We start from the raw sequence: 16,398 nt of genomic DNA on the forward strand, positions 1-16,398 counted from the left end.
AAAGGTAAATCCGCCAACTGCACATATAATTTAGGTATTCAGGCAAAATCTTATAAATAGCTTTATTCAGGCAAAATATGCTCCAACTGCACAAAAAAATGGCCCATTACACCAAAAATTATTTCTATTATTAAACAAATTCAACTCACATACATGTCTAAGGGATATTTATGGAATAAACAATTAAGAGATATTATTATACTCCCATTTTTTCACTTCACTCCCCCATGTAAAGTAATTTTTTTAATGTTAGTAAACTTCGTTGGAATTAAATTTGTAATATAAACGTTAAAGTCTTTGAAGTTTTGTATAGTTTTGCAAATGTTAGGGAAGGCCGTGTGAATATGTCAATAACCTATAGGAGGTTTCTACAATTATGTCTAATTTTATAATTAACCAAAGCAAAAGGCAAGCAAATGCATGTACTATTTTACTTCAAGTAATAGCAAGTTTAATTCAAGTAATAATAAGTTTTTATACATAAATAGTAATTATTACTGATAACATGGCAAATTTGATTAATAATCAAGATTTACTGATTTATGGGACACATGTACTATTTTACTTTAAAACTTATCTCAAATTAGTTTTATGAAGTTTATTTGAAATAACGATAAGATGTTTTATCAATGATTAAAGCTTACTGCCTTAGTTAGTAAGTACTCATAATATACTCGTATAATACATGATTATAAGTCTAATTTAAATTTTTTTTGTACTTATATATTTTTAAATACTATGAAAAATAGTATGAACTAAACCAACTCTCCAAAAAGTAAATTTCGGATATAGAGTAGTAATTTATTTTTAAAAAAATTAAGTTGCATATTTATTCCAATTTACGCATGAAGATACATCGATTGGTGCTCTCTGGATGCGTCCAAACTCCGGTGAATGTCTTTATACTAAATTCTAATTAAAGTAGTATCCAAGATAAAAAATACTACTCATATAAAAAAAATCAATATAATTTCGCTAATAGCAATTAAATTTGAAGTTTTAAAATATGCGTAAATAGTAATTTAGTTTAAAAATATAATTAGTATGAAGAGTATAATTAGCATAAATAAGTGTATTCAGTAAGTCAATATTGTAAACCTCCCCTGAGGTTTTTCTTCATTTTGCCTGACACCCCTAAAGTTCTAAAAATATCACTAACCTACCTTACTTTTGTTGTTTGTATAGCAAGATTTTTAAATATCCTAACTACCCTTTTGTTCGCTAGATAGGAATATTCGTAAACCACTTTGTTTATTTAAAAAAAACTATCATTATTTACATGGTATTTCTTTTGTATTACTACTACATCATAATGCTACACAATCACGGATAGTAAATTTGAAAACTGTAAATTTGAAAAGTAAAAATGATATTTGAAACAAATACACTTGCATAGTCATACCTCATTTGATCACAATCACAAAAACTACAAGAAAAACAAAATTCTATTTATTATAATTTAGAAATACATTATTGCATAGTTATCCATTATTCCAGGTTCAAGTGCACAGCAGTTTGCATTGACATTTGCAAGTCTAATTGTATATATGAATTTACTATATATATATATATAGACATACATATGTATATATATAATTATATATTTTGAAAATGTATGTATGTATGTATACACATTGTAAAAAAAGTAAGAAATTTAGAGAATGAAAGAAAGATTTAAAATTTAAATTTGAGGGTAATATTTGAGAATTCTTCACTTTTGATATTGACATATTAAACTACTATCACGAAAAATGAAATTATACTCAGGGGAGTCTATTGATATTTCAAATAACGTCATCCGATTATCTACAAAGTTATCCCATTCACAATATATTTATATAAAAACATACATATCCATATATCTATATATATATATATATATGTATAAATGTATATTTTTAAAATGTATGTATGTATACACGTTCTAAAAGTAGGAAATTTATATGTAAATGAAAAAAATTTAAAATTTAAATATGAGAGTATTATTAGATAATTTTTCACCATTGATATTGACATATTAAACTACTGTCACGAGAAACGAAATTATACTCAGTGGAATCCAATGATATTTCGAAAATATCACTGATCCGAGCTTGTACAAAGTTATCCCATTCACAAAATTATATATATATATAGACATACATGCTAGGATATATACAAATATATATTTTTGAAACATTTATTTTAGCCGCCAACTCCATAACGAATATGCTTTTCGCGGTAATTTCTGTTCATTTTATATGCGTACAGTGTTTAGCTTCTCCGTCAAGCTTGGCGCCTTTTTCAATGCCCTTAGTTTCGCTCGCGACCCTCTGCCTTTGGCAGTTGATTATTTTAGGCACTCCACCTTTCCTATTTATGCTTTCAAATTCCCTCAACTTTTCATATGGCCCTTCCACTCAACTTTAACACCCAACGGCTATTCAAATTTCAAGTTATAAAATGCCTTTACACGTGCCCATCCAAGACACATTTCCTATCATTTGTGGCCACAATTGGTCTTTTCCCTTACCTTTCCACGCATCTTTTTTGACCAATCCTTCAATTCAAATCCTCTCTAAAATAAAAAGGACATTGCTGACTGGAAAGTCCCATGATGTCCTGTCGTTGGCGATGTTGAGAGGTAAAGAAAAAGGCTGGTTCTGGCAATTACAGAAGTCAATTGAAAATGCCTTGTACATCCTGACCCACCCATTAATGACTATCGAAGAAAATGTCTAAATAACAAAATTTCCAACGTCTATCACCGTATGCGGCCATTGAAACATGTAGAAGATTTATGCATGACAGTACATGTCTTTCCAAAGATTCATTGTATGGTCTCACCTTCGGGTTTTTTTTATTGGATCAGTCACCTTCGGGTAAAAAATGTGTACATATACAATATTGGACTAAGAACAGTCTAAACTGTTCCCGGCCAACAAGACAAATTTAAAAATGTACCATTGAAACAAAGTCATGTAACTCCAATAAAATAAATATGTACGAATTCATATGAACAGTAGTTAAGCATGGATGACAGAACTATTGATAGCTGATATGTTAGGAGTTCCATTTACTCATTCTGTTGCAATTTAAGGGGTTATGATGACCTCTTCCAATGTATCAAAAAAAAAAAAAAACATCATATTCCAATGGTAGTACACATTGGCGTCTAATTTCCTGTTGTCCATCACCGATTTGGACAATTGATTGATCATATAGGTCGGTCGATATGAAGAGACACTCCCACTTCTATCCTCTTGCAGTACTTGTTTTGCTGCTGCACCATCTAATGATGACCGGCTGCACAGCCATGAAAAGATTAAGTTTAGGCACTGATCAATCTGCTCTTTTAGCCCTGAAAGCCCATATCACGTCAGAACAGCATGAATTCTTGTCAAAAAACTGGTCTTCTGCAGCTTCTGCATCCTCTGTCTGTGACTGGATAGGAGTCCAGTGCGGCTCTCGACACCAAAGAGTCACTGCTTTAAATGTTTCAAACATGGGACTCACCGGCACAATACCTCCGGATTTGGGAAACCTCTCCTTTCTTGTTTCTCTTGATCTGAGAAGTAACTCCTTCCACGGCAGTTTGCCCGAAGAGTTGTCACATCTACGCCGCCTGAGGCTCATCTTGTTTTCCAACAACAGATTCACTGGGGCGATTCCAATGTGGTTTGGTCACTTTCCAGAACTCCAATTCTTGCTCCTGGACATCAATGGTTTTAGTGGTTTTGTTCCTTCCTCTATATCCAACTTGTCAAGAGTGGAAAAGTTAGATCTAAGCGAAAATTTCCTGCAAGGAAAAATTCCAGAAAAGATAGGAAATCTTTCAGCCCTCAAATTGCTGAATTTTTATCGGAATTATTTAGCTGGTCAAATACCATTGAGCTTATGCAAGATTTCTCAACTAAAAGCGCTAGACTTGTCATCCAACAGGTTTGGCGGGTACATACCCAAAGAAATTGGAAATCTGGAGAAGCTTACGTATTTATCCCTCATGAATAACAACTTCACAGGTAATGCTTTTGCTTTGCCTTTTTGCATACGAACAAGGCCAAACTGCAATCAATGGTAATTTTTCCCTGTTTGACACTGGGATTCAACACTATCTACTGTTTTACCAACACAAATTTCCGCGTAAGACCGTTCTCAATATATCTCTAAAATGAATATGATTAGTTCTGTCTTTGCATAAAATTGTTAGGTGTAATTCCCCGAGAGCTTGGCAAACTGCATGGTTTGAAGGTTCTCGTGTTGGGGCGTAACAACTTGACAGGTAATCAGGTCTATGAATAGCTTCACCACTGCTTATATATGCTCTATTTACAATCATGCAACTAGCAAATATTTGGAGTAATTTCTGGGTGAAATAAATTCTTGCCTAATGGGTTGACTTAGTTCACTCATTTATACCCATTTAAAAATAATTATACATTTCAACTCGATTTTTAATGAGTGTTAAGCAAATAAATTTGAATTTCTTACTAATCTAACAACAATAAAATAGCGTTGGCAGGTACGATTCCACGAGAGATAGGCAATCTGCAAAACCTACAAAGGCTCAATCTGGAATGGAATAAAATCGCGGGAAGCATTCCAAAAGAAATCGGGAATTTGACGATGCTTACTGAGCTCTACTTTGCCAACAACTCCTTGACAGGTAAATACATCTTTAAAGTACCATTTTTTGGTTAAGTAAATCGAAATCAGTTAACTAAATGCTTACATCCATTCAATTTTTTTTTTATTATTTATACTTGGTTTCTTCAAAGAATTTTACAGCCTAATGATTGATATGCTTCCTTTGAAAATGGTATGCAGGTACAATACCACGAGAGATGGGTAACCTTTACCTACTCGAGAATCTTCAGTTACCGTATAATGGCTTGAATGGCTCCATTCCCCGTGGCATCTTCAACCTCTCAGCATTGTGGAACATTGCACTTTCATCTAATCTTCTATCAGGAAATCTTCCGCGGGATCTAGGATACAGACTGCCCAAGTTATTATTCATAGAGCTTGCTGGGAATAACCTTGGTGGGGTTATACCAGTGTCCATTACAAATTGTTCCCAATTAAGAATGCTAGAACTTTCAATTAACAGATTCACTGGTTCCATTCCTGACGCCCTCGGGGACCTTAGACTGCTGCAAGTTCTAGCTCTGTACAGCAACAATTTAACAAGTGATCCTACATCTATGGAGCTGAGCTTCATCACTTCATTGACAAAATGCAAAAACTTGGATTATTTAGCCCTGGGCCCAAATCCGTTAAATGGGCTTCTTCCAGCTTCCATTGGGAATCTCTCTGCTACTCTACAGAAATTGTATATAGGAACTAGTGAAATCAAGGGCACCATACCAAGTCAAGCTGGCAACTTGACCAATTTGATATTGCTTGCTCTACAATCGAATCAGTTGACTGGAGGCATCCCAGCAGCATTCAAAGATCTACAAAACATGCAAACTTTGGATATGGAAGATAATAATCTAAATGGCACTTTAGAAAACCTTTGCAATTTGCAGAGGTTGGCTTATGTATACCTGACTGCGAACCGATTTTCCGGGTCCATACCAGAATGCTTTGGCAATATGACTTCTCTTCGGGAACTTGATCTAGGAAACAACTTTTTAGTCTCTGCCATACCTAATAGTTTTTGGAACCTCAAAGATCTCTTGCAGTTGAACTTATCCTCAAACTCCCTTAATGGTTCCTTGCCTCTTGAAGTTGGAAATTTGAAAGCTATTACATCTATAGATGTATCAGCGAATCAATTCTCCGGTGACATTCCTAACACAACAGGTGATTTGCAATACCTGTTGATTTTAAATTTATCCCAAAACCAATTTCAGGGATCTATCCCAGAGTCATTTGGCAATATGCTCAGCTTACAAGGACTTTACCTATCGCATAACAATCTTTCTGGCTTCGTACCAAAGTCATTGGAGGCACTTCGGTACCTTGAAGAGATTGACGTTTCTTATAACCATTTAAGTGGTGAAATTCCTTCTGGTGGTCGCTTTAGGAACTTTACCGCTGAATCTTTTCTGTTCAACGATGCATTGTGCGGGGATTCCAGGTTTCATGTGCCGCCTTGCCCAAGAACTAATTCAATTCACAGGTCCAGAACAAAAAAGGTGCTTCTATTTGTATTTGTTCCTCTGGGAATTGCTTCTGTGGTTGTCGCAGCCTTAGCAATTGTCTTCAGAAGATATTGGAAGAGATGTCAGGATTCTAAAGGAACAAACGTGGTATTAGTGCCAACGCAAGAAAGAGTTTCGTACTATGAACTTCTTCGAGCAACTGATAGGTACGGTGAAATCAATTTGCTTGGCATTGGGAGTTTTGGATCTGTTTACAAGGGGATTCTCAATGACGGAAGGTCTATTGCTGTAAAGGTTTTCAATTTGGAATTGGAAGGAGTACTCAAGAGCTTTGATGTAGAGTGCAAAGTCCTGAAGAACCTTCGCCATCGAAATCTTGTGAAGGTCATCAGCGGTTGTTGGAACCAGGATTTTAGGGCCTTGGTGCTTGAATACATGTGCAATGGAAGCCTTGAGAAATGGCTGTATTCTGACAACTATTTCTTAGATACTCTACAGAGATTGAATATAATGATAGATGTGGCAAATGCTGTGCAATATCTCCACGAAGAATATTCAACGCCTGTGATTCACTGTGATTTGAAGCCCAGTAATGTCTTACTTGATGAGGATATGGTTGCCCACGTCAGCGACTTTGGTATTGCAAAAATGCTGGAAAAGGAGGAAAGCTTTGCATGGACCAAGACCTTAGCTACAGTTGGCTACATTGCTCCAGGTAATGATTCTTCAATCTTAATCCTAAACGTTTGTATAGCATTTAGTTTCTTTTTTCTTTTTTTTTTCTTATGTGACACTCGTTCAATTTGTAGAGTATGGATCTGAGGGGTTGATATCAGTAAAATGCGATGTTTATAGCTATGGAATCATGCTGATGGAAGTTTTTTCAAGAAGAAAGCCTAATGATGAGATGTTTGCTGGAAATTTGAACTTGAAGAGTTGGGTAAATGATTCTCTACCTGATTCGATTCTTCAAGTTATTGATGCTAAGTTGTTGAAGCGTGAGGATGAAAATTTCACTCAGAAGCTGGAGATTTTATCGTCAATCTTGGGATTGGCCTTAAAATGTGTCTGTGAATCTCCAGGTGAGAGAGTTAGTATGAAAGTTACGCTGGAGACACTGAAGAAGATCAAACTCAAATTCTTGCGGGTCATGGAGGTTGATTCGTAGTTCGGATTGAATAAATAGCATTTCTCATATCTTGAATCACTACTGGATATGTAATCCATAAATTCTATTCTGGTTCACAATTGGCTGATCGAAGGTCATTTCCATTTGAATGAAGGTATGGTCAGGCGAGAGACAGAGAGAAATTCTGCTATCACCATTCTTGAAATTCGTTGTATAATGAGGACCAGTTTCATGATTCAGCATTGATCAATCCGCTTTTCCAGCCCAATACTGGAAAAACTTATATGCAGTCTATGACTTAACTGTATGCAAAGAAACAAAAAGTGTTTAGCAAATTCCCCTGAGCCCATCCAAATATTCTTCACGAAATTCTTGGCATAATAGTGAACTTTTCCTCAGAAAACGTCAATCAGTGGAAATGTTTCTTATCCATGATTTTGAACGTATAAATACAGAAGGACACGTTGAAATGGAAGCTTAGACAGCAAAATTGCCTTCATAAACTAAAACTTCAAAATCAATTAAAACGTACAGTATCATTATCCTACGAAATAAATTCGAAACTTCCACATTGTTTAGTTCAAAATAATTTACTATGAACCCCCTGTGATTTCACATACTAGTTTCTAAGAAGCCACGTTCCGCTATCCATATAAATACTTGATCCTGATGCTGTTAATCATTGGCCTTAAAGATTGCCGTGTGCAAAGACAAAGGGATTCAGTATTCAATGAGCAACATCAGTGAAAGCACATTGGTCGATTCACTTCAGAACTGGAATACCCTTTGATTCAAAAGACTTGTTGCCAAAGAGAATATGGGAACGAAGAGAAAGCATGCCATTCCTCTTTTAAGGGTACATGGGTCCATAACACAGAAACCTCATATTAGTGGGAGATCTTGATTGAAGTTGTAACATTTCTCCATAAAATCCTCAGAGTGTATCTCTATACAATTTTTCCTAGTCTATTATTGATACTGCTTCAAAAATTAATTTAGGAGCCACGAAAGATTATTCATTGATTTACATTTGATGACATTTCAGCTGAAATATTTATTCACAAGTTTCCTGGTTAATGTACCGTGTCGGGGTGCAGACTGAAAAATCAAAATTTGGTCTTTGTAGTTTGGAGTTTGGAGAAAGTGCTAGTTAGGAGCAAATATGAATTTTAAGATGCCAAACTAAGATATTTGAATTTTGTGAATGAAGCAAATGTCTCTGGCTCTATGCATTGTGTTCATTCTCGATCCCCTAATCCTGTTTTCCACCTCATGAATTTTGAAATTAATACTATAAAAGACAAAAAGAAGTATACTGGCAAATTTTCGTTTATGCAGCACCTCAAATTGCCTGTAAATTTGTCCAATATAAATTTTTGATTGGTGGGCTTGAGTTTTCCTTCATCGAGTGAGTGGCTGAACTAAGCAAAGAATCAACTCTGTTCTATGTATCGTAGCTGTGAGATCTACAACTTCAACAAATTGAACCTGGTCAACTTAAAGCACCTTTGCACTTTCTACCGTGATTGTAGGACTAACATGTTTTGTTTAAGAATAGCCGCCAAAAGCTTGGCCGTTAGTCAAACCAGTTTACCTGCTGTTAATGTAGTTTTTCAAGCAGGGATCAACAATTACATGCTTTAATTTTCTGTTAACAAAAAAGAAAGATTTTAACCTTTGAGCCATAAGTGATTTAATCACATGTTAATGCATATTACTAATCCAACTAGTGGCCTCTGGTTTTAGTTTTTTGATGCCACAACATAGTTATTATATTAAGAAAAGAGCCCTTATGATAAATATCACCAAACACACATATTTTGACACAATATGTCTTAATCGTAGGTGCACCACTAACTTTATTAAGTATACTACTAGTGAGTAATATTATAAACTAGAAATTGATGATGATCAGTCAATAAGTCTATAACATGAATCTTATTGTTAGTCACCGTTTACTTACTATCTATGATAACTATCCTATTATGTTTAAATTGATCTGTAGATAAAGCTAAGTTGTGCTGAAACTAGTTAGAATGATTATGGACCTATAATATAATTTCATGTGGACACAACAATAACCTGCTTATTTCTATACTATTAGTCTTTTCTTGTGTGGCTTGAAAATCATCTTATACATGTAAATAGCCCTGGTTACTTTCTTCTTGATGCGGGTTATGCAAATAGCCCTAGTTTCTTAGCTCCACATAGGGGAGTTGGATATCATCTTAGTGAGTGGTCTGCTAGTGGGAACAAGCCTCAAAATTTTAAAGAGTTATTCAACTTTCGACATTCAATTGCTCAAAATGTGATTGAAAGGACATTTGGTTTGTTCAAGAAGCGACGGGCCTTTTTGAGAGATGTATCTTTTTTTGATGTTAAGACTCATGTCATGATAATTAATGCATGTGCCATCCTTCATAATCTTATTCGAGTAGAACAACCAAATGATCCTTACTTGGATGAAGTTGATGCTGAGATGCGAAGAGTACAGCATGAGGTTGATGATGAAGATGAAATGGAAGATGAAGCTGAGGAAGATGGAATGGAAGATGATGGTCCAAATAATGATAGTGGTGTAAATGCTATTAATGAGAATCGAATTCGAACAGTACAACCAACTACCGAGTGGACACAATTTAGGAATGCTTGAGTACGAGCAATGTTTATTGACTATCAAGTTAGACAAGGCCATCATGGAAGTTGAAATTTGATAGGTACTTATTCGGACTTAATTTAATATTAGAATGGCCATTTATTGAAAAATAGTAGCAATGTATAATTGTGTTTTTCTTTCTCTTTTTTTTTTGGCTAAAATCATTTTGTTTGCATATTCATCTGTTGGAATTTCTTATAAGATACAAAACACAAACATTTATAATAGGTACAAGCTATGACTTTCCTCCCCAATTCATATCATAGAGTAGGTTTTTGATTTTCTAAAATTTAAAGTTCTTAACTTTAAAAAAAAGTATCAAGGTTTTAACTTGATAAATATTAACTACTTTTTTTTTAAGTTAGAATATACAATTATTTTTTATTTAATATAATTTAATTAAGAAAAAAAGAAACAAGAAATTTTTTTTTTTTTTGCAGAAAAGGAACTAATTTGTTTTTTTTTCTTTAAAGCTTTAGTAACAATTAGTTAAATGGAAGAAAAAATAAATTATTAAAGGCACTAATTGGTTTTTTCCTTAAAGCTTTAGTAACAATTAGCTAAATGTTAAAAAATTATTATATGGTAAAAAAAAAAAAGAAATTTTTTATGTAAGGAAATGTTAGTTGGAAACAATTCTAATTCTTAATGAATTCTTCTCCCATCCAAACAAAGAATTTGGAATTCCAAATGAATTCTGTATCAATTCTATGCATTTCCCAAACAAAAGAATTCCAATGTTTTGGAACTCCAATTCATAGAATTCTAATTCTATAGAATTTCAATTCCAATTCTGTAGAACCAAACGCACCCATTTTTGAGAGAGGTTTGAGTTTTTTCCATCAATTTTATCGTTGACCCATTTTTTAGATTTTACCCGTACAAGACCCGCGTGTTGACCCGATTGAGGAATTCAGTCGTGGAATTAGAATTGGAATTCTTTGGTCCAGCCAAAGAATTGGAACCATGGAATTCGATCAATTTGGAATTGCAATTCGATTCTAATTCTACAGAAAAGATAGTATCCAAACACAAGAATTGAAATTGGAGCTCCAATTCCAATTCTACACTCCAATTCTATGGGGAACCAAACGTACCCTTAGAGTAATTGACTACCAAAAAGAGGCTTAAAGCTTTCTTTGGGTGCAGGTCAAGAAATCCCTTGATTTGCATTCATCTTTAGAATTTTTAAAAGTTTAACTATTGGATGCAAAGACACCCGTTTAATTTGGTGGTGGTTTACTCCTCATCGAATTCTACCTTTACCCATTTGGTTCCACCTCCTCCCCCTTAAGATACTTAGAATAGAATAGAAGTAGATATAAAATAGAAACTGATATATGTTTAATTCGGTGATGGCTCAATCCCCTCCGAGTTCTTTTTTGACCCATTTGGACTCACCCCCTCTCCCTTGAGATACTTAGGATAGAGTAGAAGTAGATATAAAATAGAAACTATCGGAAAAAAAAAAAAAAGAGCAGAGTGAATGGTTGCTTCAATTTTATTTTGGTCCACCGAGTCAATGACACTATTCCAATCTCCAACAACCCACTGGCACTTTGGGATCTCTCTTGACTATAGTTAGAGGTGGCAAATCAACCCACTTAATTAAATTTACCCATACCCACCCATGAATAGATGGGTATGGGTATCTTAAATTTTTGTATATGGGTATAAATGGGTTACCCAATAATACCCATTTAATAAATGGGTATTATTGGGTAACCCATCAAACCCAATTAACCCATTTAGAATTCTCTTCCCCCCCAAGTCTCTTCTTTTCCCCCACCCATTTTTTTTTCAAAATTTTCATTTTATCATGATGTTAACTACTTTTGTTTCATTATTATTATTATTATTATTATTATTATTATTTGTTGGTTTTATCTTATTATTTTATTTTCTCTTAGTTTGTTAACTTGCTCATTTTTTAGCATTACTAATTTATGATAAATTTTAGCCTATTTTCTTATCTTTCTAAAATGAAATTTTAAATTTATATATGAAAAAAATGTTAGGGGTTCAAAATTTTTGGATTAAGTTTTTATATTAATTTTTATAGTACTTAGTTCAAATTTTTATATTCTTATTATTCAATTATTAAATAATAGGTAATTTTGTGACATAGAGTATAAATGAAAAAAAATTGGTAACTAAGTTTATTGAACATTATAAATAAATATTTAAAACTAATGATGGGTACAAATAGTGGTATAAATTGATAACTTAGTTTGCAAAAATGAATTTAAATGAGTTTACAAAAAGTTAAAATAAATGGGTAATTGGGTTACCCAATTCATTTTTTGACTTACCCATTTATACCCATCTAATTAAATGGGTATAAATGAGTTGACTCACTTATACCCATTACCCATTTTACCCAACCCAAACCCGCCCAAGTCACCCATTTTGACACCTCTAACTATAGTCATCTTCCCATAATCAGAAGGAGACTTGTGAATTGACTCCAAAAGAAAATGAAAAAACTAGAGAAAACCATTCCATTCGTCCCCATAGTCAACTTTGACGGCGTAAGTGGGGAGAGAACCAGGGACTCAACATTCGTTACCAGTGCAGTGGATAGCTTATTGGGACATTGTAGGGCCAAGATATGATTTAAAAACAAAAAATTCAATAGGAGATGAGAGGGGCTTGTGAAGCGGAGAGGAGTCAAAATATAATTAATATGGAGTCGAAGCTTAGCCTTTGAATATAAAAAATTACTATAATTGTTCCCAAGACTCAATTCAATTAATAAAAATATTATGTAGGTTGATGAATAGTTCGGATCGAATACGCAGCATCTTTTATAACCATCCGAAATATGAGGGAAAATAGGCCAGGAAGCCTCTGTGTTCAAAAAATAACCTCCTCAGTGTCATGACGCTGTAGTTGTTTTCACTGATGATATCCGCTTCAATTCTTTGCCAGTTTCTTAGACACAGGAATCATATAGATCAGTGGAAACCATATCCCTTGCTATGGCTAATGGCTTAGATTGTAAAACAATTCCCAAATAAGACAATTTCTGATTCATCCAACAATTTTGGCAACCTGTAGCCTAGTCCCCGGAATTTCTCATATCTTGAATCACAGCATACTTACTCCATAGATTTTATTCAATTCTGGTTCACAATTGGCTGACTAAAGTGCCTTTCCAGTCAAATGAACGTGTAGTTAGGCGAGAGAGGCACCGAGAGAAAGAAATTCTGCTACCACCATTGTTGAAATGCAAAATTATATGCAGTTTATTGCTTAATCGTATTCTAAGCCAGAAATATTGAGTTTAATTTTGTATTCCATATCGAAAGTTTTACAAAGAAGTCTCTCCTTATAGTGGTTATAAATATAGTGAGTTTAAGTGAGTTTGAGTGTGCTAAGAGTACCAATCCAAATGCCGTATGCACAAGTTCAAGAGAATTTTAAGGGGCCCATGCTCCCGTTTAAGAGAAGTTTTGGTTAGACACCAAACCAAAAGAATAAGTTATGAGCCTTTAAACCGTTAAGTATTTTGTGTTATTTAGATTCTTTAAAAAACATCATCAGGAAAAAGAAATAAAGTTTTTTGAAACAGTAGAAAAGAAAATCTATTTTGTCATTTAGACAAAAAAAAGGCATGATTCTTAAGAAGTCAACGGGAATTAGCCAAAGAAAGAACTGCCAAGTTCTTACGCTTTCATGTCTACAACTTAATTCATTCGACTATTATAGGATGAACCCAATCCGGAATATAAACAATAAAAGAAAACACCTATTAAGTCGGAATTATTTCTTAAAGTTTTGTACTCTCTTTCTGTTATAATAAATTTGCTACTCTTTCATCCATGGACATAGATCAATTTTGCCGAATCACGTAAAATTTTGTATCTTTATATTTATTTTATTTGGTTTGTTATTGTATTTATTTGGTTGCCAAGAACTTTATTGTTCTCGTTGGTCAATTTCCTGAAACCAGGCCTAACAAGACAAACAAAGAGACACAAAGTGTTTAAGAAAATCACCCGAGCTTATCTAAATATTCTAACACGTAATTCTTGGCATTATAGTGAATAGGGATGGCGGTCACCCGCCCCGTGGGGGGCTAATGGGGAGGGGGTTGGGCAGGGGGTGGGGCGGGGGCGGGGGGCGGGGAGTGTACCCCCGCCCCGCCACCCGCTTTAAAAAAATAAATATATAAAATATATATGTATATAATTATATATAAAATATATAATTTAATTAGTTACAAATTTATGATAATGATATTATTAGTTATATGTATTATATAATGTCTATTAGTATATATAATATAATTGATATTATTAATTATACTAATAATTATATATGTGTACTAATATAAATTATTAATTGGTTGGTTATATTAATTTACTAATATATTTATACTAAATCCCTAATTACACTTAATATAATAACAATTTTTTCTTAAAAAAAGCACAAGCACAATAATGAATTAGTGATTGTATTTGTGCCAAAGGTGAAAACTTGACTACTTTAGTTATATTTATTTTTTCATGTTGGATTGTATTCAAATAATTTTTATTTGATTGTTTTTATAAGTTTCAATTGCAAAATTACAATGAATGATAATTTGATGATATATTGATATTTTAGTACTTGATTATTTGCTGAAATTTAACCATAATAAATTTATATAACAAATTTTTATTAGTTCCGCAGGGGAAGCGGGGCGGGGCGGGGGGAGCGGGAGACGGGGGATGGGGCGGGGGCGGGGGGAGTTTGTAGTCAGCAGGGCGGGGGATGGGGGAGGGGTCCCCCGCCCCGTTGCCATCCCTAATAGTGAACTATTGCTTGGAAAACGACAATGGAAATGCTTCTTATCCGCGATTTCGACTAGGCATGGTAATGGGTAGGGTCTGGGTTGGATCCCTTTGATCCATATCCAAATCCATTTAATTTAGTTAGACCCATACCCAGATTCAGACCCTTTTGGGTTTGAAAAAGTAAGTCCATATCCAAACCCTTATAGATCTGGATATTCAATGGGCATCCATTGGTATTTTCTGAAAATAATAAAGTAAAAATGTATTAAAAATATATAGAGTTAATAAATAATAGAAATACCATCCAATTTTTGTTTTCAAATAATAAAATTAACATTCAACAAATTGAATGCAATATTTTGAACTCAAAAAAAGGAATTATTATTGACTACTTCTATATATTTTTGAATATTCAACTGCATCCACGTCAAAATTTCATTTGTTTGCCTTTGCATTTTCTCCTTTTTCTTGAAAAAGTTTGTACCAATTACAATGACAACTAGGACTAGTTTTTAAAAAAGAAAACAACCATAACGTATATAAATATTTAGTCTTATTAAAAAAATGTAATTTTGTACCCCTTTTTCTTATTTAAACCTCAATGTTGGCAGATGTCTTGCAATCCAGTAGTAAAATAGTGAATGAGATAAAAATCATTTGATTAAGAACCGATGGCAAATAAATAATAGAGTAAGAAAATTTATAAACACTTACTCATTTTTTTTTGATTCTATATAATCATTAGTAGTCACTAATGTTTCAACAACATCTAGAAGTAATTTGGGATGAATCTCATCAATCACCCAACCACGAACACTAAATGCAAATTCCGATGCCATAAAATCTTATTGTATTCGTTCCAATAAGCATAAAATATTATATTATTTTATAAAATTTCTAATATATATTATTTAATCAAATATGTATGGGTCTAGGTAAGATCTGATATGGGTCTGAATTTGGATATGGATTCTAGGAGATCAGACCCTACCCAGACCCACGACTCTCTCATAGGGTTTGGGTTTGAGTAGGGTTTGGAAACCCTACTCAAAATATATTGGATCTGAATTGGATTTCGATAATACCCAACCCATTGAAATGCCTAATTTCGACCGTATAAATAGTGGACACGTTGATAAGGAAGCTTAGATAGGAAAATTGCCTTCACAATCAAAAACTTCAAAATCAATTAAAACGTACAATATCATTGTCCTACAAAAATCTGAAATAATCGTCTGAGTTGTAACATTGTCCTATAATCTGCATTGAAGTTGCAACATTTCTCCAAATAATCGTCTGAGTTTGACTCTATACAGTTTTTCCTAATTTGTTAGTGATAAATGCTTCAAAAATTAATTTAGAAGCCACGAAAAATTATCCATTGATTTACATTTGATGACATTTCAGCTGAAATATTTATTCACAAGTTTCCAGGTAAGTTGATTATGTCGGCATGCACAATGAAAAACCATAATATGGTCTTAGTTTGGAGTTTGGAGAAAGTTTTAGTTAGAAGCAAATATGAATTTTAAGTTGCCAAACTAAGAGAACTTAATCTTGCGAATAAAACAAATGTCTCTGGCTCTATGAATTATGTTAATTCTGGATCCCCTAATCGTGGTTTCCACTTCATGAATTTTGAACTTAATATAAAGAGAAAAAGAAGTATACTAACAAATTTTCATTTATGCAGTACCTCAAATTGCCTGTAAATTTGTCCAATATAAGTTTTTTATTCGTGGG

The 16,398-nt window shown here is 33.6% G+C and overlaps 1 protein-coding gene across 1 annotated transcript; it reads left to right on the plus strand.

The window, feature by feature from the left end:
* The first annotated feature begins 3,277 nt into the window (after positions 1-3,277).
* Positions 3,278-9,871, plus strand: LOC113780779 (probable LRR receptor-like serine/threonine-protein kinase At3g47570). Its single transcript, XM_027326552.1, has 6 exons — positions 3,278-4,001; positions 4,190-4,261; positions 4,502-4,645; positions 4,807-6,804; positions 6,899-7,245; positions 9,323-9,871. The coding sequence occupies exons 1-6, from the start codon at positions 3,278-3,280 to the stop codon at positions 9,869-9,871; spliced, it is 3,834 nt and encodes a 1,277-aa protein (XP_027182353.1).
* The last annotated feature ends 6,527 nt before the right edge of the window (positions 9,872-16,398 follow it).

Source organism: Coffea eugenioides, chromosome 8 (assembly GCF_003713205.1).
Source record: "Coffea eugenioides isolate CCC68of chromosome 8, Ceug_1.0, whole genome shotgun sequence".
In the NCBI taxonomy this organism is placed as follows: Eukaryota; Viridiplantae; Streptophyta; class Magnoliopsida; order Gentianales; family Rubiaceae; genus Coffea; species Coffea eugenioides.